The sequence below is a fragment of the Cibotium barometz genome, chromosome 40, assembly GCF_041138505.1.
Source record: "Cibotium barometz isolate CiBa-2024 chromosome 40, ASM4113850v1, whole genome shotgun sequence".
Lineage (NCBI taxonomy): Eukaryota > Viridiplantae > Streptophyta > Polypodiopsida > Cyatheales > Cibotiaceae > Cibotium > Cibotium barometz.
This window is the reverse complement of record NC_141085.1, coordinates 22,276,757-22,304,020: the sequence shown is the minus strand read 5'-3', so window position 1 is coordinate 22,304,020 and position 27,264 is coordinate 22,276,757. Positions and strand designations below refer to the sequence as shown.

Genomic DNA, 27,264 nt, shown 5'->3' with positions numbered 1-27,264 from the left:
TTCCCAGGAATATTCTCTCTAAATTTTTTATCAACCATTTTTCTTAAATTTAGCTAAATAAAAAAGCATTGTCAACTTGTGATAGAGATCCTTTGTGATGAGATTGACAACCCTCCATCCAAGATGGCTCCTACCTGTGGGAAATGTTTGTACTCTGTGTCATAGGAAGAGTCACTCTCCCATAGCTTTGGCTTGCCTACAACAGAAGATGGCTCCTACCTGTGGGAAATGTTTGTACTCCGTGTCATAGGAAGAGTCACTCTCCCATACCTTTGGCTTGCCTACAACAGATTCTTCTTGCCTTTTGGTTCTCTAACCTTTTTCACATCTGGTATGAGTAGATTAGTGGTGTGGAAGATCCTAGACAACCTTGTGCCTTTATTACACCTTTGTAATCCTATGATTTCCTCTGCATCCAAAGTACTCCATTGGCTTTTTTATTGCACATCATGATGTTGCATACACAGTGATGTAGTTGCCTTTCCTCCCCATGTAGTATAGGACATTTCTATCTTGCACTTGATCTTCATAGCCACTATCTCCAATTTTCCCTACCATGTTAGCAACAATTAGAGTAGAGTGGTATTGTTGTCTTCATAACCCAACAACTAGATCTAGGCAAGCACCTTTGGGCCAGATTTTATGGAATGAAAGCTTGTCTGCCCCAAATCCCTCTGAAAGGGGGTACAAAAATGATGAGGATGAGAGACATGTATTAACACTTGATAACACTCCAACTCATATTTTAAGCAGAACATAAAAGGATCTTACTGCGTGACTACGACCATAAACATCAGCCCAGCTACATGCTAGTTCTCTGATTGCCTTCAGATGATTCTTTTCTTTGGGTATTCTCCTCAGACTTCGCTTTTTGCAGTAAAACCTTGAGCTTTTTCTCAGCTTCTTCTAAGCAAACAATGGTCTCTATACCAGTCTTCTTTATTGAGTCAATTAAAAGCTTTTGACATAGTAGTGCCTCGGCAAGCCTGCAGCAAGAAAATCAGGTGTACTTAGGAATCTAATATTTCCAACAAGATGAAACCACAATTCTAATAAAGTGCACCTGCTGTAAGACATTATGATAGAAATTAAAATAAATTGTTCACCCATACCTGCTACCCTCTCCACCGCTGAAACAACCAACACAACACCCCCCCCCCCCTTTCTTCGCTTCTCCCATGGTCATCTGTGTAACCTCTAGGACTTCAGCCATCCTGCCCCCTGCAAGCAGGAGTATTTGCTTATATTAATTCTTTGGAGAACTGCTGTATAATGCGTGAGAACAAGTGATATGACTGCCCAACGGAAGGATGAGGAAAACCGTACGTTTCCACCAATCCAAGGTCTCTACAAAAGACTCTTCACGCCACTTATGCAAGTCCAGAATAGCTGTAGGACTGCACATATGCTGGCTGAATGCTGAAGAGAACCTTCAATGTTAGCCGGGAGAGGGTAGGATGCTGTTTGCTGATTTGGTGACTGAAACTGCTTGAGACTTGCTTGAGAACCTTCAATGTTAGCCTGGAGAGGGTAGGATGCTGTTTGCTGATTTGGTGACTGAAACTGCTTGAGACTAGCTGAATTTGTGAATGAATTAAGGCTGAATTTATGCGCTTGCTTTTATAGTCACAAAAGGTGCTGGTCGGCCCAGATGATGCTGTCAGCTAGTTCCCTTTTGGACATAAAATGCTATAAATAACATTAAATGTTTAGCGCTTGAAAGCTCATGTTGTAGTCTTCATTTTCCCAGGCTGCGGAAGTGTCTCAGGCCTGGTCGACTAGAGGATGATCACCATATAGGCTGTAAGCCTGCTGTATATGCTGGCTGACTGGAGCATGATTGCTCCAGATGCCTGTCGGCTGGCCCATACTGCTGTCCAGGGCTGTGAGCAGCCCTTGGACAGGCTGAGCCAACGGCCGGCCCTTTAGCTAGCCCATGCAATGCTTATGCTAACGATCCTAATGCATACCTACTGCTAAGGCTGATTGCTACATGCACCTATCTGACGAATTCTCCAAGCGGGTTAAGAGGACCGACTCCACACTTACCTCTATGGCTCGGAGATTGACCTACCTAGCTCGTGTCTGATTGTCCCTGGACCGAGGGATCACAATGGGGTCACAACGTAGACAAATATTCCTAGAAAAGGCATTACTTCTGTACAAATGTTGCACTAATGATGATGCATGTGTGTCACTTTGTACCCCAATGCAAGGTGCACGTGACATTCCCTCCTGCTTAGCTTGGCGGCAGGTTAAGGGCTTCCAAGTAGTCCACCAATAATTGGGGGTACTCTTGAAAGAACTCTTCATCCAGCCATACTGCTTCATGGGTTCCTCGGTCCTTGAAATTCGTATAAAATTGTTGTATTCTTCAACCGGAACCATGTTTCCATCTGTTGAGGAGAATTTTTTCTAGCTCTATGACTTCTGCCTCGTCGATCATATCTGGTTGTTCCTCTTTTGATACATCCTGCAATGTTGGACCTACATATTGCTTCAACCAAGAAACATGAAAGACATTGTGCATAGTCCAACTTTCCAGCAACTTTAACTTTAAAGAGACATCAAATAGTGGAAAATGGGCCGAAACTTCGGAATGAACGCTTGGGACAACGCTTGCCCACTTGCTTTAGCCATTGCTTCATGATGCGGAGATATACCCAATCCCCTTCCTTAAAGTTGACATCTCGCTTAGATTTGTTGGCTTGTCGGGTATAAGCTTCCTGAGCTTTAGCAAGGGGCCCCTTAATTGACTCAATGATTTTCTTAGTCCCAAAATTGTCAAACAATGCTGTCCAAAAATGAGACGTGAATTTCGGATCTCTATCTGTGACAAACCACCAATGGGATACCAAAACCAAATGACCAAGCGAGCTATGTCCTTGGCTATGGCTGTCTACTTGCATGGAAAGAGCATGCATAATTTATTGAATCTGTCCACAATTGTCATACACTGTGTGTTTATAGATCCAGCTAAGGCGGGAAAAGAGCCTATGAAGTCCATACTGATGTCGTGAAAAGGTCCCTCTGGAGTAGGCAAAGACTGAAGAAACCCTGTGTGTTTCGTGTGTGAAACTTCCACTTTTTGACATATCTGACATGCTTGGACATGTTGGTAGACATTCCTTTGCATTTTGGGTCAATAGAATGATCTCTCTAACTTCTCAGGGTGCTGTTGATACCCCTATGACCTCCGACAAGAGAATCATGGAGAAGGACTTGGCGCTTTTCTTTGAGTACACACAGACGGTTCTTGAAAAGCACCAACCACTTGTCAAAATGAGCAACGGAAAGCTCTTTGTTTTAAATGATACGAGACATCAATGCATAGTTCACCTGTAGCAGCTCCTGTGCGATCTACAAGGTCCATCCTCCGTGGTCCACTCGGAGGGACACTTCGTAACACCTCACTCCCGAATGGTATCCAACAACCACTTTGATACCCGAACAGAACGCGGAGCCTCCTGCTGTTGACTGTTGCTGTGGCACATCTCCAACTTTGGGCTCTGTAAGCCCAACGGAGCGTGCAGTGACAAATTCAACCACGTGTACAAGAGATATAGATAGAGAGAGAGAAGGGGGAGAGAAATGGGAATAGGGGTATCACAGATTACACCACACTGAGCGGAGAACAAGCCCCGCCCCCTTTTCAAGAATTTATTTCAGGAACAATCCACGGGCTTTTCCAAGCCAGGACCAATACAGTGAAATGAATACAATATCAAACAAGAGTGCCAATGTCGAGGTCGGGCTGAAGTCAGTGTCAAGACACAAGATATCTGATGCCGAGCTCACCACGAGGATGACCCACAAGAGTCTTACATTGGGCTAGTACTGTAAATGCAGCGGAAGTATTCATATTGGAGGATCCTATCACACAAATGCTCAAACCGTCTTCTGTACCCTCAATTTTGCGAGTTTAGCAATCCGCTTTAAGACTTCAAACTTTAAGGAGATATGAGAGAGAGAGAGAGAGAAAGAGAGAGAGAGAGAGATGAGAACTGTACACCGTATGGGGTCTCGCATTACCCACTCAAGGGCCTCCTATCCCGTTACCAAGATAGTATTTGCTTTATTATCTTTAAAGAGACTGACGGTGTGACTAACCATAAGCCAAACGCAAGACCTCTGAAGACCAAGTGTTGGGCTGAACTGTACACTGCTGTAGAAGCACCAAAGATGTCCAATCTCAAGCCTGTGCACTCTTTCCAATGGAATGAGAAGGGGATGCAAAGCTGAGGCTGAGAGAGGGGCTGTTTGGGACTGTTCTAGACTGAGTATGAATGCTGTAAATGCTTATGAGTGCTGCAGTTTACCTTCACCAAGTGGCTGGAGCAAAACAATGAGATGATGAATGCTAAAAACCGTATGGATGCAGAAAACGCAAGGTTGAATGCTGAAACTACTGCGTTTGGCTAATGTAGAGGCTAATGCTCATGCGTTGATGCGCCTAGGGCTGTAGGAGGAAAACGATGAGGTATGAGGGCTGGAAACTACAATCGCTTTATGCTCCTTGTGCTGAAGGCTCCAAGCGCTGAATGCTCTATGCTGAATATGATGAATGAATGGCTGAATATGCTAGGGATCTATTTATATGGGCACAATGAGCCAGCCGGCTGGCTACAGAGCTGGCCGACTGCTCATGTCCACCATAAATGCATAAATGATGTGTAAAATGCTGAAAATGAAGGGAAAAGTACCAGAAAAATCCTAGTAAACATCCTGATAAATACTAGATGATATCTAGGGTGTTTGCCATGGTCTAGATGCAATGGATGAATGATGTGCAATATGCAGAATGCTTTCTGATGCAAACCCTAAGGTTTCTACTGACTATATACGCATGAATGCGTCTCTGTAAGTGGGTTAAGGGACTTAGACTGACTGACTGACTTGCTATGGCAGAGAATGACCTACGTAGCTCGTGCCTAGCTTATCCTGGACTGAGGATTACAATGGGGTCACGGCCTATGACAAATATCATCCTGAATGGAACTAATACTGTACAATGTTGCACTGATGATGATGAGCCAGTTTGTCACCATGCACTATAGTGCAGAGTGCACGTGACATTCCCTCCTGCTGAGCTTGGCGGCAGGTTCATGGCTTCCAAGTAGTCCGCCAACAACTCGGGGTACTCTTGAAAGAACTCCTCGTCTAGCCATATGGCTTCGTGGGTACCTCGATCTCGGAATTTCGTATAGAACTAACGTATCTGTCGACCGGAACCATGCTTCCAACAATGAAGAAGGATCTGCTCGGGCTCGATGACTTCTGCTTCGTCTACCACGTCTAGCTACTGTTCATGGAAAGGTCCAAAACTACGGAATGAAAGCTTGGGACAACATTTGTCCACTTGTTTCAATCTTTGTTTCATGATACGCAGATAGACCCAATCTCCTTCCTTGATGTGGAATTGTCGTCTTTATTTGCCTGTCTGCTATAGGCTTCATGTGCTTTGGTCAAGCGGTCCTTGACTGACTCAATGATCTCGAAAAATGCTTCCATGGTTTTATTAGCCTCTAGAGGTGGAGACACCAATCTCGTCAAAAGAGATGAGAAACGGCGACCAAAGGCTGCTTCATATGGAGTCCATCCGACACTAGATGAATGAGTGTCGTTCAAGATAGCCTGGACCAATGGAAGATAATGTTCCCATTTGGACTGCTGGTCATGACAATATGACTTGAGAACATCAAAGGCCAACTAGTTATAAATTTCTGTTTGGCCGTCTGTCTGCGGATGGAATGCACTAGACAACTGCAACTTAGTTCCGAAGTTTTCAAATAATGCCCTCCAAAAATTCGAGGTAAACTTGGAATCTCTGTCTGATGTAATGGTGTTGGGCAAACCACAAATTGGGTACCAATGCTTGAGAGACAGACGGGCTACGTCCTCGGCTGTGGTCGTATGCTTGCATGGGATGAGCATGCAGAATTTACTGAAGCGATCCACAATGGTGAAACATTAAGTGTTACAGGATCCAATGGATGCTGGTAGAGGCCCTACGAAGTCCATAGATATGTTGATGAAAGGTCCGTCGGGGATAGGCAAAGGTTGAAGTAAACCAGCCTTCTTTGTATGTGGAACCTTTACTTTTTGACAAATCTTACAAGCTTGAATATGTGAATAGACATCACGCCTCATTTTTGGCCAATAAAAGAACCGTTCTAATTTCTCGAGGATACCCTATGTCCTCCAACTTAGGAGTCATGGGCATCATGGAGAAGAGCTGATCGCTTTTCTCGAATGACACAGAGACGGTTCTTGTAGAACAACCAACCTTTCTATACTGAATAGTGGCCAGGCTCAGAATTGAGGGCCAAATTATACTGAGTACCAAACTCAGGGGAGTCGACATATCGGTCAACATGCTCATCAAAGACAACATCTTTGCTAACAACAACCTCATTCCGCTCTGGGTCATATAACCTATAGCCTTTGGAAAGAGAGTTGTATCCCACAAAAACAAACTTTTGGGACTTGGAGTCAAGCTTCACCCTCTGCTTCTTTCATAGGCATCACTCCCAAAAACACGGAAATGTGAGACGTTTGGTTTCCTACCAAAATAAGTCTCATCTTAGGCACTGAAGTCGTTGGAGATCGGTTGAGGATATGGTTAGCTGTAGCCACAACCTCTCCCCAAAGTGGACGAGGAAGATCACGATGCTCCAACATCGTCCTCGCCATCTCCACCACACTCCTATTCTTACGCTCAACTCCTCCATTCTCTGAAGGCGATCCTGTATTGGCCAACTCCCGCTTGATTCCATGTCCCGCACAAAACCGCACAACAGCATTAGAAGAAAACTCCCCTCCTTTGTCAGCCCGAAAGTCTTCACCTACAATCCAGACTCCTTTTCCACCATAACATATCAATCCTTGAACGAGTAAAAGCCTTGGTCCTTTTGTGAAAGAAAATACACCCATGTGGACCTGCTACAATCATCCACAAGCAGCATGAAATACAAGGAACCTCCCTAAGATGAGGTCTACATAGGTACACACAAGTCAATGTGTACCAACTCCAGAGGTTTCGAAGCCCGCCTAGTAGCCTGCTTCGGAAAAGACTCCCTATGCTACTTCCTACAAATGCAAGAACTGCAATGTCCCTGCTTGCTGCCAACATTTGGCAAGCCATCCACCATCTAGTCCCGGAAAGCCCACCGCAACGCATCCACATTCAAGTGGCCAAAATGGAAATGCCACAAATCACCCAACTAAGTGCCTGTAAAAGAAGAGAGTGTTGAGAGTATGTAAATGCCATTCTCCACTCCGTCTTCCCAAACAACCTGGCATGTTGCTTTGTCTCGGATAGCAACAAAATGCTCATCAAACTCCACCCGCATGCCAGTCTTGCAAACCTCATGCACTGACAAAAGATGAAAGCCAAGAGATGGGACATAAAGAACCCGGGAGAAATGCTTCCCCCCTCTGCCATGGGGAACGATCTCCAGCCTATCCTTATTGTGAATCAGGATAGTGGATTTGTCACCAATAAAGATGTGACCTGTCTGCCTTTGAAGATCCTGTAACAACTCTCAGGAAGGAGTCATGTGCCTGGAAGCACCACTGTCTAGAATCTACTCCGGAGTATCCCCAACGGTGAGACCAACCGTCTCACTGCTCGAAGAAGATGAAGCTCCGGTGTCCATAATCTCCAAGTGCACAAAAGCTAGAATCTTTGCGGCTGCAACTAAGGAATCAACACCTTTCTCGGTGCTCCGCTGAGGACGTTTCCTCTAATAATGACCCTTCTGGCTACAATGGCTACAGGCCCGCTCAGCCTTCAAAGCATCACACTCTAAGTTGAGCTTCTTCTCAAAAGACTTCGCCTATGAAGACTTCCATTTTTCCTTCTTGTTGTTGTTGTTGCGGCCTTTCGACCCCGCTGGCCAGTCAAAGCCTCTAAACCTCCACCCTATGGAGGGTTCAAAAACCGCTCTTCTCGGTCCAAAACCATACATAGGCACAAGCTCCTCCCATGTAATGGTACTGAGCCTCCCACTAGTGATCAAAGAAGAATAGAAAGCTGAGTACTGAGGGGATAGATGAATCATGAGACAGCAAGGTGATGGCCGTGTCCTCTGAGGATATCTCCTTCCCAGCCTGAAGAACCTCCTGCTGAAGAGCTTGGAGTTTGTTGATGTGCTCTCGCATCGTCGAAGACTTTGCAGGATTCATCACTCGCATCTGCACTTCCAAGGAAATTCTCTTCATGGGCGATACCCAATAGTACAAAGAAGCCAAGTGCCCCCAAATCCCTCGAGCCAGTGTCATGTGTTTGATGTGGTTGATCACTTGGTGTGTGCAATTAAGGAAGATGAAAAAACGAACACGGGCATTGACACGATCCCACAACTGTGCCTGAGCCTCCCGCTCTTTCTTGGTGGATAGTGAAAGCTCCTCCTCCTCCAACTCTAGCCTTGGAACTCCAACCACAATGAAATCAACCAAATCATAAGACTCCAAGATAGACTCCATCATTACCTTCCAGATGCCATAGTTGTTCCTGTCCAATTGTCAGTCCACCGGGAACGTCGGGAGGGTGGGGATCTTCACATGTTTCTTTACCATCTCAAGCAAATCTACTTGGTCTTGTGAAGGGAGGGTGGGTGGGAAATAAATATGAAGAAGAGACTGCAAATAAATACAAGGTGGTGGTCCAACAATGATGCCGCCTTCTACCTTCTTCTCCACGTCCCAAACAGCCCAACAATACTCCAATCAGCACCAAACGCAGCAGTCCCGAATGCTCTCACCATCCCCAAAGCTTCAAGCCACCTAGGGCTTTGATACCATGTCAAAATGAGGAGCGGAAATGAGACAGTACTGAGAGCAAAAAGTACAGAAATGCCAGAGAGGAGAAGGCTGTATAAACTCTGCTATATACACTTGAATTGAAACCGGCCTTCAGAAATTTGATGGGCAGTGAAACAAACACTCACACACAAAACACTTCATCACCCATGGGGACCTGGAAAAGGAAACAAACAGGGGGGGCTAGAATGCTCCTGCAAATAGTACAAGGACACCGATTGGCTCCAAAACGCAGTGGCGCCCCTTGCGGTATTTCTTTACTTGATCAAATTTGAGTACAAAGTACAACTTGTAGAATCCTCCACCGATAGGATCCCCTTGTTGTTTCACCCAGGACTTCCAAATGAGAACTCTCGTTATTACAGCACAGCATTCCATAGAGAAGGCACACCTGTACAACACCTCCCTGCTTGAAAAGGTCTTCTCCATCTCTTCCATGGATCCCTCAAACCCTTTCCCAAACAGTAGTAGGGCTGTACCAAACCATATGTCCTTCCCTATAGTCACAGCTTGCATATAACCTCGAGAAAACTACAACCTGTTCACATGAATCCAAAGACATGCTTTCCACATGAAACCAAAGACTTGTATCCCATAACCATAGGCCTATTTTCTCGATACCAAAGTCCTGTTTCTTCTCGAAAACCAATGTCCTGTTTCCATGACAGATATACCATCCAAACACGGTTGCCAAAACCCAGAGAGAGAAAGATAGAGAACGTGTCAAGCAATCCTTGAATACACATAAGTCCAAGATAAAGAGTAACAACACAACTCTTCCATGAACATCATCCTGTGCATCTTAGCTTGATCCTCTGTATCCCAATCTCGTAAACAAGGCCTTCGAACTTCGAAGACTATGTGGCGGAGGTCGGAGGCTTACTGTTGCTATCTGGAGAGCTCCATGTTCAATGCAATCCATGCTCCCTTCTTTCCAAGCATCTCCACTCATGTAATAAACATGGCAGCATATAAGGAAGGCGAAGGTTCCTGCAATGTGATGAAGCCACAGTGTCTCTGGGAATAGCACCATGCTACCTTAGCCAATGGCCATGGGCACCAAGAAGTGCAGATTGGATTCCCATCCGAAGGCATAGTAGGAGAGAAAACATCCACTGATGGCCACATAGAAGTGTCGCAGGCTTGCTCCTGGCACAAATCGCCATAGCCAGTTGCAAGGGATCGTCGCTAGAAAGGCCAGCAGAAAACGGAACACAGGCACGGAAACCCCATTTATAGCTGCAAGGTTGTCCATAGCACAGAGGCGCGCATAACAGCAAACCACGTGATGCCACCCGACCAAAAATCAAGAGAGACGTCACGCGCCACTCCTGCAGACCTGTGATCCCAAGGTGATGCGCCACACGATACCACCCGACCACACGCCACACCATACGATTCCGCCACCCTTCGCCCTTTTTAAAGATGCGATTCTCTTCGCTTTTCTCCCAAAAAAAAAAAAACTAAAAGCAAGAAGCAATGTATCAAGTACGCAACGAGGCAAGAGTTGCCTACTTGAAGAGGCAATTGGATCTTCTTTCTATGGATGAGGGTGACTCCATGGCAGATCATCTCACTGGTGATCCCGTCACTTTTGAAGAGCTAGTGCGTTTACTCTTGCAGGAAGAGCAAACAAGAGCAAACTTATCGAGCAACCGTGGTGGAGACAAGGTTTACAGCCAAGGATAAGTTTAAAGCAAAGAGGGACAACAATCTAGCAAGGCTGGTCATGGACAGCCCTCTTCTGGTGGTGAAAAGTCTGACAAAGGGGATGCAAACAAGCCCAAAAAGAAGGGCAAATGTCACTACTGCCATAAGCCTGGACACTACATCAGTGAATGTAGGAAGCGGATTGCAAAAGAGAAAAGGAAAGAAGCAGGCAATGCAGTAGCAGACTCTTCTGATGACAAAGCGCAGCAATCAGCTAATGTAATTCAGGAAGAGTGCACTTTTTTGGTCACGTGCACTAGTGGCACACCAAGTGCTTTAGACAATGATATGTCTTGCATTGCATTGACAGACAGGATGTATCATGGTATTTTGATAGTGGTGCTTCGAGCCACATCACTTCATGCAAAGATGTATTTCAGCACTTGGTTTATGCTTCAAATGGCCACACTGTATCATGTGTAGATCATACCACATATCCAGTAAAGGGAATGGGCAACGTCATACTTATTGCAGCCAATGGTGCCAATATATGTATGAAAAATGTATTGTATGTTCCAGGGATAAAGAAAAATCTGCTCTCCGTCTCAGCCATAAACGACCAAGGTTTAAAGGTTGAATTTGAAGATGGGAAGTGTTTAGTAAAAGACCCATCAAACGGTTATGAAATAGTCACTTCTGGAACACAATACAAAGGCTTGTATAAGCTGGACAGCTATGACAAGAGTACTTATGATGCAAATACAGTGGCTGCCCACACTCCTGCTATGCATGATGCAAAGCTATGGCATGCTCGTTTTGGGCATGTAAATTTTCAGAGTTTGGTGCTTTTGCAGAAGCATCATATGGTTGATAATATGCCGCCTCTTGAGTCTCCACCAAGACATGTATGTGAGGGGTGTATTTTGGGAAAGATGCAATGAAAACCATTCCCCAAAGATATAGCTGTTAAAGCTGAAAGTAAATTACAGCTCATACATAGTGATGTATGTGGTCCAATACGGACTGAACCCGGGCTATGGACACATAACGCAGTAATTCTTTCAATTAAATACCTGGACTTTATGACACACACACAAACAGAATCCTCGCTCCCTCGCTCAACACCAGATTGGCCCCGAAGTCCGGAGCCCCTTTCGGTATTTATTTATCAATTAATTCAAGGGAAATTACAAGGGTATGGTATCTGTAGTTACAAGAGCAATTCACAGCCAAGAAACCCCTGTTCTAAGGAAATTTCGGCAACATTTCGGTACATAAACCTTCCCTGAACAAAATCCCAAGTCCCTGGTCCTCTTCCTTGGCCTTCTACCACTCAAATAAGCCCAAAACAGTCAATTACAGCGGACTGTAATTTCCTGCACAGCACTGGTTTGGGTCCTGTTCCAGCTCCTGTTCACTTTTGGTACCATCCTCTAACCTTTGGGCACAGTTGCCCTAAATCCTGGCGTCAAGTCCCTTGCGAAACAGTCCACAAACAGCCCCTAAACAGGGCTGAATCGGACACCTGCTTGAAGAGGTTATGACCCTCTTCTGTTCTTGCTTGGGTGTAGCAGTTAGCTACACCTGTCCCTGTTCAATTGAGGCTCTTGCCTTAGCAACCAAGCATTTGACCACATAGGCTGTACATGTCAAATGAAATAGCCTTTCTGCAGGCATAACCATATCATAAAAGAGGGATAAAGAGAGTGATTATGCAAGACAAAGCACCACTCTACATAAAACAGGGGAAAAGCTTGCATTCCTTGGCCAACCTGTGATCCACCATAGCTGAAAAATGAGAGCACAACTCCCTTTTTGTGGAAATTGGGCGCCAGCTTCTCTGTAGAAGGAAATTTTGTCAAAATTTGACACTTGGCGCTCATGCCTTGTTTTCCCGAATCGAACCTTCTCAGCTAAAAATATCTCGGCTCGTTCACAATTTGACATCACTTCTTCAGCACTTATTATTCCTCTCATCTATGCCCAAAGCATTCCTTCAGGTCATCTGACCAACATTCTCTTTCGTGAGCACATCAGAAAACGTAATGTGGTCATGATACAGTGACTTTTCATTTCATGGACATTCACAAATGTGTATCTACATTTATGGCCAGGCACACTGTCCTACACCATTCTCAGTGGCCAAGTACACTGTCCTGGTCCACTGTTCGTCAAGTCTTCAGTGCCCAATCTTCTGGGATTTCAGGGTCCCAAGGCTCAAGTAAACCATCAGTCGCACGAAGTCCCAATGGTCCACCTTCTCTGGTCATGCAATGTCGAAGCTTGATCCAAGAGATATCTGAGGGTAGAAATCAACAGCAACTAAAGAACAAAATATATATATATATATATATATATATATATATATGTATTTACTTAGGTAAATACAAGGAAAACAGCTGCAAAAGTTCACCACCTGGTGACATACCCCCCTCTTGAAAGAAGCAAGCGACCTCGATTGCATACCACACATGCTAACGGATGACATAGGACGATAACAAGATTCCCCATGTTATTAATGCCATCGCATGTATCACTTGCTAACGGATGACACAGGGCGATGAGAGGAATTCCCCACTACCATTAGTGTCATCGCAAGTCGAGCCTTTCAATATACATGTTTCCGGATGCAACACAGGGCGATAGCACGTGTCCCCGCACTATTAGTGTCACAACACGTATAATCATTCATTGAAGTGTAACAGATACAACTTCAAAGCACTGAAAGTCCATTCATTCATTTATTGACAAGAAATGTCAAAACTGTACATTGCCAAACATATGATACAAGTGTACAGGTCATTCAAAATTCAGGTTCAAAAAGCAGATCATGTCACTGTAGTGTCTAACAGGAAAGCTTTTCTACCTTCGTCTAGTGCAGACAAATCAGTTTCAACTTCATTCACTTGCTTTGCAAAAACCAAGTACAGAGAAAGATGATTTTTCATTACTGAAGTTATGGCAGAAGCAGAAATAACTGGGACACTCTCCTTTCAGCTTCACATCCAGAACATGAGTCTTGTCCCTATGTACAATTGTGATTTTCCTGTTGAAAGCATCCAACACTGCATGTTTCCTATGACACCATGGAATTCCCAACAGGACATCACATCCTTCCAAGGGCATGATAAGAAACTCCTCTGTGTCCACATAACTCTGTATATGCATGCGAAGTTTGCCAAGTATAGGAGTGACAGGAACTGAATGCCCAGGGCATGCCAAATCAGCCTGTCCAACTGGTCCCATCTCTTCAGCACGAATTCCCAACTTGGCTGCCAATGCCGGTGAAATAAAGTTGGCTCGAGCACCAGGGTCAAAGAAAATCAGCACTGTAGGATCTCTGATTTTACCCCATGCTCTGCACAATTCTGCATCATCACATGGCTGGTCACCAACCATGTCAGGTACCAATCCTGCACTCGGCATTGTCTTCTTCTTGGGTGGCCCTTGTTTATCCTCCGCATCTTTTGCTGGCTGTTGTGGACATTTTGCAGCGATATGCCCTTTCTGTTCACAGATGAAACATTTCCCAGCTTGAATCAATGCCTTTCTCTCTTCAAATGACTTGCCAAACAGTGGCCTCTTCTGTCCTTTGCCTTGAGGTTCCTTCTTCACTGTGCTCTTGAAACCACCTGAACCTCCCTGAAGCAGTGCATTAGCCATGTTTGCATTCTCAATTAGTTGAGTCATGTTGGAAACATTGGTCTTAATACAGTAATCCCTGATCTCTTTGGGCAAACCACAGCAGTACTTCTCTATTTGCTCTGACAATGGCACTGTCCTATAAGAAGTTACTGGCAAGAGTGCATCCCAAAAACTTCTTATTGTACTCTTCCAGATTTGCACAATTAGCTGCATCCAGTTTGTGCCATGCTGTCATCACATCCACTTCAAAAGTGTTTGTCAGCCATGCAAAAGAGAACTGCTGCTTGAATTGGACCCATGTAGCAAGTGCCTGTCCTTGCATCAACAGTGAGGTCCACCACTGCAATGCGTTAGCTTTCAAGAAAGTAGCAGCCTTCCGCACCTTAGAAGACTCTGTGAAGTTGCCTCCAGTGAATGCTGCATCAAACTGCTGAATGAAAGTCAGTGCTTTCAATTTGTCCTGCATCCCACTGAAAGTCTCAAACTTCACTGCTTGACCACCTTCTTTGTAATCCTTTTGCTTACTGCTCTTGGGGGTCAAGTAATCATAGACTGGCGGCTGTAAGAATGGTAAATCCTTCTGCACTTTCTCTGCACCAGTCCTTGCTGCCCTTTGTCCACTTGGCTGAGAAAATTCAGCCACATTAACAGGTACTGCAGGCATCAAAACTGGACTGAAATGTGTCTGAAGTCTAGGCTGCACACCTATGTTGGCATAAAGAGGGTTCACAGATTCTGGAGGCATCAGTCCTGGTGACCCTCTTGGCGCCAAACCTGGCAAAGCTGTGGGCGGTCTAGCCATGGCCTGGAAAATAGAGCCACCACCAAAATAACCAGGTTGGGCAGCAACCAAAGAAGGAATGGTCGGCAGAACCATTTGTTCATTACTGCCCTGACCATTAACTGCCTGATCTTGTGCCTGTGTAACATGCTGCACTGGATCAGCTGCCACTGCTGGTGTCTGCTCAACATGCTGTGGCATCCTTGGCACTTGTTCCTGTGCCCTCTCAACTGCATGCTGAGATGATTCAGCCTGGGAATCCCCTGTCCTTGACTGCAAATATCTCTTCATCCTGGGATTCTTCACCAGCTCTTCAAAGGTACCAACCATGCTCAGGAGCTGCGCATGAAATAAATCCTCTTGTTCCTGTTCTTCTACTGACATGGCTGGCTGTGACAATGGCTGTGTCCGCTCAGATGCTGACACCCTGGCACCCTGTCATCTCTCTACGGTGTCGGCGGGTAGAAGAGGAACTCTCTTCTGCCGGGAGCTTTCCTTTTCCCTTATTTGCCATGCTGTCTACTGAGCCCTCAAAGGAATCCTGTATCCAAAGAAAGATCTCGTAATCTTTCTCACCTGTAATCAGCTGTACCTCTCTGTGTGTGTCTCTTGTTCACCCAATGCAATCCGTGTCCGGGCTCTTGCAGAAAAGAGGACCCTATCCCAGCAACGGAACCATGAAACCGGGCTACGGACACATAACGCAGTAATTCTTTCAATTAAATACCTGGACTTTATGACACACACACAAACAGAATCCTCGCTCCCTCGCTCAACACCAGATTGGCCCCGAAGTCCGGAGCCCCTTTCAGTATTTATTTATCAATTAATTCAAGGGAAATTACAAGGGTATGGTATCTGTAGTTACAAGAGCAATTCACAGCCAAGAAACCCCTGTTCTAAGGAAATTTCAGCAACATTTCGGTACATAACCCTTCCCTGAACAAAATCCCAAGTCCCTGGTCCTCTTCCTTGGCCTTCTACCACTCAAATAAGCCCAAAACAGTCAATTACAGCGGACTGTAATTTTTTGCACAGCACTGGTTTGGGTCCTATTCCAGCTCCTGTTCACTTTCGGTACCATCCTCTAACCTTTGGGCACAGTTGCCCTAAATCCTGGCGTCAAGTCCCTTGCGAAACAGTCCAAAAACAGCCCCTAAACAGGGCTAAATCGGACACCTGCTTGAAGAGGTTATGACCCTCTTCTGTTCCTGCTTGGGTGTGGCAGTTAGCTACACCTGTCCCTGTTCAATTGAGGCTCTTGCCTCAGCAACCAAGCATCTGACCACATAGGCTGTACATGTCAAATGAAATAGCCTTTCTGCAGGCATAACCATATCATAAAAGAGGGATAAAGAGAGTGATTATGCAAGACAAAGCACCACTCTACATAAAACAGGGGAAAAGCTTGCATTCCTTGGCCAACCTGTGATCCACCATAGCTGAAAAATGAGAGCACAACTCCCTTTTTGTGGAAATTGGGTGCCAGCTTCTCTGTAGAAGGAAATTTTGTCAAAATTTGACACTTGACGCTCATGCCTTGTTTTCCCGCATCGAACCTTCTCAGCTAAAAATATCTCGGCTCGTTCACAATTTGACTCACTTCTTCAGCACTTATTATTCCTCTCATCAATCTTGACGTAATGACGCGAACAGATTCCAGATCGGGACAACTGGCCCAAAAATAGCAGTTTTTCCTAAAATTTAGGAGATATGCCCAAAGCATTCCTTCAGGTCATCTAACCAACATTCTCTTTCGTGACCACATCAGAAAACGTAATGTGGTCATGATACAGTGACTTTTCATTTCATGGACATTCACAAATGTGTATCTACATTTATGGCCAGGCACACTGTCCTGCACCATTCTCAGTGGCCAAGTACACTGTCTTGGTCCACTGTTCGTCAAGTCTTCAGTGCCCAATCTTCTGGGATTTCAGGGTCCCAAGGCTCAAGTAAACCATCAGTCGCACGAAGTCCCAATGGTCCACCTTCTCTGGTCATGCAATGTCGAAGCTTGATCCAAGAGATATCTAAGGGTAGAAATCAACAGCAACTAAAGAACAAATATATATATATATATATATATATATATATATTTGTTCTTTAGTTGCTGTTGATTTCTACCCTTAGATATCTCTTGTATATATATATATATACATACATACATACATACATACATACATACATACATACATACATATATATATATATATATATATATATATATATATATATATATATATGTATTTACTTAGGTAAATACAAGGAAAGCAGCTGCAAAAGTTCACCACCTGGTGACACGGACACCATCCATAGAGGGGCATGTCACATTCATTGATGACTACTCCAGGTTTGCTTGGGTTTACCCTTTGAAAGCGAAAGCAGAGGTGTTTACATGCTTTCGACACTCTGTAGCAATGGCTGAAAATATGTGTGGATGTAAAGTCCAAACACTCCACTCAGATAGAGGTGGAGAATACATGTCAAATGCATTGAAGGATTATATGCTTCAAAAGAGCATCAAACACCAATGTACTGTGCCTTATACACCGCAGCAGAATGGTGTAGCTAAAAGGAAAAATAGATCTCTCATGGAGATGGCAAGATGCATGGTGAAAGCACAAAAGTTGCCTCACAATTTTTGGATGGAAGCTATAATGTGTGCAACTCATGTGTTGAACAGGTGTCCAACAAAAGCTTTGAAAACCATAACACCATTTGAGGCTTGGTATAGCCGAAAGCCAACAATGGATTATATACGTACATTTGGGTGTTTGGCATATGCACATGTGCCAAAACAACTCCGAACAAAGCTAAATGACAAAGCAATGAAATGCATTTTTGTGGGCTACAGCAATGAGAGCAAAGGATACCGTTTTTATAATCCAACAACACGAAGGATTTTTGTCAGTAGAGATGTGGTATTTGCTGAAAATTCAGAACAGCCCATGTACAGCTTGTATAAAAGTAATGATACAGGCATACAGGACATGTTTGATGGACTATTACCCATTGCAATTAAGAGGGATTCAGATTAGCCAGCCCCTACACAAGAAAATCCTCATGTAGAACATGTGGAACAGCCAGCCATTCAGCCCCCTTCTATGGAAGAAGTGGACGATCTTGTCAGGGGAGAGCAAACAGCCATAGACACAGCCAAGTCAGTGCCGAGATGGTTGCTGAAAACTTTGCAAGAAAGCAAACTGGCAGCTCCACTCACAGGTAGAACAAGGGCTAGTTCCAGCCATGCATTGAATATACATTGTGGGGAGTCTGCAACGAGTGTGTCAAAGGCCCTAGTCCCCCGGGCACCCGCCGCGAGTTACAGACCAAGAACCATGGGACCAGAGTGCACCAAGCACACCAAATAGGGCACCAAGCTTGAGTGTTATGGACATGTTCCAACAGATGATGCGAGCAATCGCAGAGCAGACAACCAAGTTGGATGAGCAGAAGGCGCAGATCTTGGCTCTGGAAGAGCGTACCCATTCTCTAGCGTCGCGTATTCAACCTCCTCCCTCTCCTTCCGTATCCCAGATTCCAAATCCTCGACACAGGGACCCTCTCGCGGGGTCACAGCCGCAGCCGAGCTCTTTGCTTGAGTTGTAGATGCGTGCATTGGAGATCCAACAACGAGAAGACGAAGCCATGCGACGCGTGGAACACGAGCGTTACTTCAAAGCTTTGGACGCCAGATTCACACCGGCGGCGCCCTTGAATCATTTTCCCGAGAAAATGAACTTCAATAAGTATAATGGTAAACTTGACCCCACAACTCTTTATTCATGGTTGCATCAGTTTGCAGCTTACTTTGCCGCAGTTAGAAAAACAGATACTGACAAAGTGATCTTAGCCAGTTGGTACTTTGAAGGTGAGGCCATTCCTTGGTGGATTCAGTGGGCTCATGCCCACACCAGATTAGGTATGGCAGTTTATGTGTGGGACAAGTTTGTCCGCGACCTTAAGCAGCGGTTTCTACCACCCCACTACCTTGAGCGACTCGAAGACGAGTTCAGGGGAGCGCGTCAGCACGCGCAACCAGTCCTTCAGTTTGCCAATAGAATTTCGACTTTATGTCTGCAATTAGGCTTATCTGATACGGACAAGAAAGGGCAGTTTTTGTATGGCCTTGACATGCAAATCCAATGGGAGGTGCGTATGTTTAGGCCAGCCACCTTTGAAGACGCACTTTCGCTTGCGCAGAGTGCAAAAATGAAACATAATGGTGGCAAGCCCAAGACTTCCCAGCTGGCTTCTCCCAGGGCTACCGCCTGGGACAAAAGCCAGAACCAGACGGGATCTTCCCTAGGACAGAGCTTGGGAGCCTCTGGCTCCAAGAACTCGAACAATGCGTCTAAGCTTACTCCAGACCAGAAAGCGGAGGCAGGCAAGACAGGTGGCAAGTTAAGTGCCGAGGAACTTTCTCAATACAAGAAGGAGGGTAGATGTTTCTTTTGTCATACAAAAGGACATACTTCTCAGGATTGTCCTAAGAAGCCTCCAAAGCCCGCCGCCTCCAAAGCTTCCGTGGTGAGCTAAGCTCCCACACAAACCCCAACGGTTACCCCTAGTTCTTCAAACCCCGGTGCTTCAATTGGAGCAATTATTAGCCGGGAGCTCGAAGATAAGCAAAAGGGCGCCCATGACCAGGAGTATGAGCGCAACGAATTGCTCAAGTCCTTTGGCTACATAGGTGGCCAGAGAGTCGTTGTCTTGTTTGACAGTGGCAGCACGGAGGATGTGGTCACGGAACAGGCCACTAGGCGTCAGGTCGAGGGTTTTAGCACAGGCATGACAACGAGCGTCAAGTATGAAGCTCTAGGTGCTAAGTTAGTGATTCAGGGCATAGTGTTTGTGCGTGATTTTATGGTTGCCCCTCTTGTAGGAGCAGATATAATTTTGGATATTCAGTGGTTTCACAAGTTTCTTCCTGATGTCAAGTGGGACAAGCACACGTTCCAGATCAATCGGAATGTGTCGAACGCCCCAGTAACCATTAAGTGTGAGCCAGGAATTCCGAACTTTCTGCTCATAAGCCACTTGCAGGCTAAGCGAGCAATCAGGAAAGGCGCACAGTGTGCGATAATTTACATCCAGACAGTGGCCAGTGCTTCCGAGAAGTACTCGGTTCTCCATGAAAAGTTCCAGAAGAATTTTCTTCGGGACAGCCTCCCTCCCCAGCTCCCCCCGTCCAGACCGGAGGACCACAAGATTGACCTCCTCCCAAGCTCGGAACCCCCGAGCAAGTTTCCGTATCGCCTTTCCAAGGCAATGGAATCGGAGTTGGACCGCCAACTCCAAGAATTGTTGCAATCTGGCTTCATCTGTCCCAGCGTGTCGCCATTTGCAGCACCGATCTTATTTGTCAAGAAGAAAGATGGGTCTTCCAATTTGTGTGTCGATTATCGTGCACTCAACAAGCTGACTATCAAGAGCAGATTCCCGATGTCTCGAATTGACTATATTCTCAAGAGGCTGAATGGAGCAAAGGTGTTCTCGAAATTGGATTTAAAGAGTGGATACCACCAGGTGCGGATTGTGGAGGGGGACATCCCCAAGACAGCCTTCCGTACGGAACGAGCCCACTATGAATTTGTGGTCATGCCATTTGGCTTGACGAACGCCCCAGCTACATTTAACCGCATGATGATGCGTGTTTTCCGGGATTTGATTGGAAAGTGTGTTCATATTTCTGGACGACATACTCATATTTTCAGCTACCGTTGAGCAACATGACATTGATGTGGAGAAAGTCCTTAAGTTTCTGGAAAGCAACGAGCTCTACGTCAATGAAAAGAAGTCGGAATTTTATCTGTTCCAGGTGCATTACTTGGAATATATAATTAGTGCTGAAGGCATTCGACTTGATGGCCGAGATTGTCAACTGGGAAGTACCTCAGACACCCTATGACATTAGATCTTTTGTGGGTATATGCCAGGCATACTCCACTCACATCAACAAGTTTTCTGGCCTCTCGGCAGATCTCACCGATCTGCTAAAGGGAGTGAAGACAAGAAGGGAAAAGATTCAGATGACTCCACGAGCGTTGGAGGCATTCCAGAACCTCAAGGTGGCTTTGTCAGAAGCGCCTTGTTTAGCACTTGCCTCGTGGGACGACCCATTTCAGGTGATCACCGATGCGAGTAACATCGCAATTGGAGGTGTATTGCAACACAATGATCATCCAGTAGCTTACATGTCTCGTAAGTTACTGCCCGCCGAGAAAAACTACTCATTCTATGATCGTGAACTCCTAGCAGTCATACAGGCCTTGAAACATTGGAAACATTTTCAGTATGGCCGTGGCTTCGAGGTTCGCACTGACCATCAAGCATTACGCTGGATTCAGACAATGCCAAGTGCACAGTGGAGTGATCGACAACACCGTTGGAGTCAGATATTCCAGCAATTCGGTGGTATGATTGAGTACCTTCCAGGAAAGGCCAATCTAGTGGCCGATGCTTTGAGCAGGAAGGGACAAGTCATCTGTAAAGCAAAGAATAGAGCCATCAATGGCTGTGAGCTGAATCTCCCCAATGCCACAAACTAGATATGAAGCATTATTGGCACACTGAACAGTTTTGCCAACAGGGGCAGGGCCTACATGACAAAACAAATCCCTGTGAGATGTAATATGCTTTGAAGCACCACTATCAAAATACCAAGTACATGCATGTTCAGTCACACTGAGGGCCTCTGAAGACCAAGAGGCATCATAACTGCATGTGTAGAAACAGTAATCCCTGTCTTCAACAAAAGAAGCAGTCTCTGGAGGAGCTTTAGAGGCATCATTTACAGACATCCCAGATTCCTTTGCCTTCTCTTTGGCAATCCTCTTCCTACACTCTGTGATGTAGAAACTTGGCTTCTTAAAGTAATGGCATTTGCCCTTCTTCTTGGGCTGTCCATCACCTTTCTTGGTATCCTGAGATGAACCACCATAACCTAAATTCTGATTTGAACTCTTTGGCTGAGATTTGCCTTTCCCTTTTTGACCTGTCGTAAATGCTTGTTCAGCACTTGTGTTCATATTCATGTTCTTCCTGATTTGCTCTTCTTGTAACAAGAGAGCAACAAGTTCCTGATACTTAAGGGGCTCAACAGCATTCCTCATGCTGAGGTTCAAAGAGGTATGAAAAGCCAAGTAGATCACCTGTTTACTATGGGATTTTCAGGACTTCAGCATGATGCAGCGTGTACTTTTTTGCAAGACATACAAGAAATGTTACAAGTTGCGAAGGAATCTCTTAGAAGCGCTCCAGACATATAAACATCGTTCACCGAGAGAGTTCTCTAAAGGAACGATGGTGTATTTGCAAGTTCCGAAAGATTTCGAGACTTTACGGACGGGTCGATCTCCGAAATTATCCCCTAGATATTGCGGACCATTTCGGGTTAAACACAGGATTGGTTCAGTTGCATATGAATTGGACTTGCCTTCTCATGTGAAAGTCCATCCCATATTTCATGTCAGTAGACTTAAGGAAGTACTCCTCAAGAAATCATAGATATCGAGGATATGACATTTGTACCACACAAACCGGAAAAGATTCTTGGATTTCGTGAAAGACGATTGCGGCAGACGCTACTCACGGAATACAAGATCAAGTAGAAGGATCGTGTGGGAAAGGACGCTACATGGGAGACATTGACTACCCTACCCTGAGTTTTTATTGAGCTCAGGAGTGAGCTCTTAGAGGAAGGAGAGTATGTCAAGTGCACAGAGTGTATCTACCATATGCAGCACGTACACAAGACTAGCTTCGAGGCTTGGGGTAGGTTGGAGCTAGGCAGGCTGATTGACGAGCTAGGCTAGGGATGGATTGACGGGCGAGCGCCCATGTGTGGACCTTTGAAAGACCAAGTGTGAATGTATGACTGACTTGGGACTGTAGATAAGCCAAACGCAAGACCTTTGAAAGACCCAAGAGTCGGGCTGAACTATACACAGCTGTAGAAGCACCAATGATGACCGATCTCAAGTCTATGCACTCTTCCAATGGAATGTAGGAAGACTGCAAATATGAGGTTGAGAGAAGGGGCTGATTGGGACTGTTCAAGGCTGTGTTTATGTGTTGTAAATGAATGAATGAATGCGTTTTACCTTCACTAATAGGGCTATAGCAAAACAATGAAGTGTATGAGTGCTGAAAAGTGTTTGTATGCCGAAAACGCACGATACTGAAGTGCTTCTTCTGGCTGAATGCTGATGATGCTGCGGTTTGATGATGTATAGGTGAATGCTCAAGCATTGATGCTCCTTGTGCTGAAGGACGAAAACGCTTGACTCCAATGATGATGAGATGGAATGAATGATTGCAAGGCTATGCTATTTATATGCTCTTATGTGCTGGTCAGCTAGCTGAAAGCTGGCCGACTGCTACACGACTTGCATAAATGGATAATGTTGGAATAATATGGTAAAAATGCCAAAATAAATGCTATAAAATATGGTAAAAATAGTAGATGATATTCCAAGGCTTCTGCAGTCATCTATGTGGTCTATGTGCAAATGAGATGAATGATATGCAATATGCAACCATGATCTGATGCAAACACTAAGGCTTCTACTGAATCTATATGCATGAATGATTCTCTCCAAGTGGGTTAAGGGACTCGATTGACAGACCGACTCTCTAAGGCTGAGGAATGATCTACGTAGCTCATGCCTGACATATCCTCGACCGAGGATTACAATGGTGTCACGGCGTTCGACAAATATCAAATCCTAAAGGGTTCTACTGCTGTACAGTGTTGCACTGATGACGAGCCATCTTGTCACCATGCACTACAGTGCAGAGTACACATACGGACTGGCATTGCTTCATGTGCGGGACTTGCACACCTGACCAAGACCATGTACGGGACTTGTACACCTAACCTTGGACGCTTAGAGTGGAACCCTAGCTGACTCATCTTGGACTGGGGCTCACAAGGGACCAGTTTCCACTCCAAGTCCTACACCTGCTTGTTCAGGTATGTCCATGCGGCATCCAAGTGCGGGATGCACATGACACTGGAGATTTCTTTGAGATTTCAAGCCCGCACAGGTGGGGAGATGGTATCTGCAGGTTGCAAGCCAAGATGGATCCATAGTTGCGGAACCACACCCCCCCCCCCGCGCCCCCGCGCGGGTGCGAGCCACTGCCACAAATTTCTTCCATTCTCTTCTCACGGTGCCTCCCCATTCTCTCAGGTGCTAGACACGCACGAGCAAGTCTAGCGGCACACGAAGGAGGGGTCCCCCCCGCTCTTTGGACTTTCCTGTTGACACCCTTTACTACAAAGGAGCTTGGGAGGCTCTAACGGCACTTCCCAAGGGAAAATGCCCAAGAGAAGATGGGCTTCCGGTTTCCTTATTTCTTTGGCATTGGGATCTCATGGAAGGCGGCTTCAAAGATGTCTTCACTCAAATTATGATCACGCTCCATGCCGGAGAGGCTGTAAGAGGGATTGATTCATTTGATTCCCAAGGAAGGTGGTGACAAATTGGAGATTCAGCAACAGAGGCCCGTCGCCCTCCTAGGGATCGCCTACAAACTTATGGCCTCCCCCCCAAAGCATTAGGGCATAACAGCCAGACACATAGAGGTCACTCAGATATGATATGTCAATGTCACGCACAACAGTAACTCATCCAGCCATTAATTAGGAGACCTTAGGAGATGATGCTACATGGTTACCTTACATCGTCACTCTCCATGCACCCACCTACTTTTCCTTGATTACACCTAAATGTGTTTTTCCAAGATAAGGTATGGCATGTTTACAAATCTTCCTAGCTAGTAGTTGTCCTATTCCCTCATAATAGTTGCCATGATAAAATTCTCCTCTCAGTAGTCTCAAATCAACCATAGAAGTACATTGCACTAAGCATCTATGTACCCACCCATACGTCTACTGGTTCAACGATTCCATCGACCCAGCAGTTTATATGTATGTCTGTCTATTTGTGTATGTCTGTGCATATATCTGCACATGTGTAGGTATATGTTTGAGCACAAAAGGCCTTATGGAAAGCATACTAACAATTCAATCACAATATAAACACAATAATATGTCCCTTTACCTGCCAAGAGCAGTGTACACATTTGCAAGGTTGTTGTAAAGTGTGATTGTAACCGGATCCTGAGGTACATTGCTCTGGATTACTATCGTCTTGGCCACCTCAAATTTAGCCAATGCCTCGTCAAGCTTCCCTAGCTGTATGTATGCAACTCCCAGATGGTTGTACACGTCCAAGAGCTCCTTACTTTCTAGCCCATGCATGATTTCATTCTTTGCAGCACACCTCTCTAGATATAGTAAAGCTTCACTAGCTTTCTCCAAGGTAAGAAATAGAAGACCTATCTGGCCTTCAATATACGCTATAGCTGCTTGCTCTTCCTGGTATTGCTGATGGGTTTCCAGAGTCATCTTTAGGATTGACAGGGCTTGCTCATTTTTGTTTAATTGCCGAAAAACTAAAGCTAACTCTACCAAGCTTGCTCCTGCCTCTAAAGATAGTCTTTTGTTTCTCAAGACATCCAAGGCCTTATTGCAATACTTGGTGGCATCCTTGTCCTCTTTCAGTGCAGCATAAGCTTTTGCAAGTAGAACCAATGCCTGTCCATGTAAACAGCTTGCTGATGTAGTCTGATTAACAACGTCTTTCAGCTTAGGAATCGCCTCCACGTACCTTTCAAGACATAAGAAAGCTTCACCTGATGCCAAATCAAGAGATGCCACCTCTTCAGACTTCCCAAGACTCTCAAGAATAGGTCTTATTAACTGATGTTCAGATAGAACTTTCTCAAACTCATCAAGGTCATAGTAGATTACCGATAGAAGCTTCCGTAACTCTGCTACTTGTGAAGAATCCGAACCATAATTGTCTGTATAGATTGGCAGTGCTTTCATGCACAAGCTAAGTGCTTCCTCAATATCTTGTGCCTGCATATATGCCTCTGCTGCTTGCTGATATGACCTCCCAAGATTAGGGTCACGTGGCTCCAATACCCTCTCATGTATAGCAAGGGCCTCCTGAAAATTAAGTAGCGCCTCATCTTGCCTTCCAAGGGACATGTTGGCTTGCCCAAGAAGAGCTTGGACAGCGTACTGCAAGGTCCCCATTTCTTGTTCCTTGACAGTATCCCTCAGCTTTTCTAAAACCATGGCCGCCCGTTCTAACTGGGCGACCACCTTCTCGAACTCACCCTTCTTGTGGTAGGCACAACCAATCACTTCCAGGCACGTGGCACATTCCAATGACACTTCAGGAGATCCCAAGATCTTCAATGCTCTTTGTCCATACATGAGAATTTTATCTGCATCCTCGTCTACAGACACACACAACTGGGCTAGCCTCAAACACGTGGCTCCAATTCTAGGGTCTCCAGCTGGTGCAGACGCCTCCAGTTCCTTTAACAATGCCTCAAGTGCCTCCACGCTTTCCTCCGCTACCATGGATGGCTTATATTCTTCCTCTGCAACTGCCTTTGCTGCTTTGTTACTGTCCGCATCCAATGCATAGGAACTTCCATCAACCTTTTTCATAGGCTTTTGAGCTTCGTGTAATCCGGCTTTCGATGTTTGTATGCTACATGGCTTTCCGACATCATGTAAGGCCAATGTACTTAAGTTCCTGCAGTGCAAAAGTTTGTGTGGATAAGGACCAGCCTCTCGCCATTGCATCTGAGATGTATTCATGATCGACTGGCTACGGTGCCTCCATGAAACCTCATCGTCCCAGATGCCAGCCCCAGAAGGTAGGATTCTGACGGATACCTCAAGTTCATAAGGACTCCTGAGATGCTGGCATGATCCTGCATCAAATTCTTCATCCAACACATGAGCTGGAATGACGGGAGAGCATCCAAAACCTCTCGCAACCACCTGTTCATGATGACTTTTCAGAGAGGGTGGAACCTGCCATTCTAAACATGTGCTTTTGGGACATGGCACAATCTCACTATTGCATACCGCCTTTACAGAAGTGAAGAGATCGATCACTTTGAGCCGGCCCTGTAAACCCTTACTTTTCAGCATCTCCGTGAGTTTGTTCGAAACTCTGTCAAGAAGCAATATCTTTACACAGACATCGAATAAACTCCGGGCATGGCAAGCTTTGCAGCTCCTCACAGAGAAGAGCCGAGTTCTCCACAGAGAGAGAGAGAGAGAGAGAGAGAGAGAGAGAGAGAAGACATGGTACTCTAACTTGAGTACATAGGCTTAAATCCCTTCCAAGCAGATCACTTCTCATGAGGTTTCTATGGAGGTTCACATGTAAACTAAAACCCTATTATGCCAAAAAGAGGCAGAAAAAATGAAAGGTTTATCTTGAGGCACAAGCTTGCAAAAACCCATGAAACCCTCAAGTGAT

At 45.3% G+C, this 27,264-nt stretch overlaps 1 protein-coding gene across 3 annotated transcripts; it reads right to left on the bottom strand.

The window, feature by feature from the left end:
• On the bottom strand, positions 1 to 27,264 carry LOC147615322 (protein KINESIN LIGHT CHAIN-RELATED 1-like). 3 transcript variants are annotated; one of them, XR_015262824.1, is made up of 3 exons: positions 24,973 to 27,264; positions 271 to 986; positions 1 to 185 (listed from the first exon to the last, which is right to left on the bottom strand). XR_015262824.1 is itself a non-coding variant. In XM_086779400.1 (3 exons), exons 1-2 carry the CDS (start codon positions 26,928 to 26,930, stop codon positions 803 to 805), a joined length of 2,142 nt encoding a protein of 713 aa, XP_086635526.1. In that variant the 5' UTR covers positions 26,931 to 27,264; the 3' UTR covers positions 1 to 674; positions 772 to 802. The 3 variants fall into 3 exon arrangements, 2 of the variants coding, with proteins under 2 accessions (XP_086635526.1, XP_086635525.1); XM_086779400.1 differs by having other exon boundaries at positions 1 to 674; positions 772 to 986; XM_086779399.1 differs by having other exon boundaries at positions 1 to 986.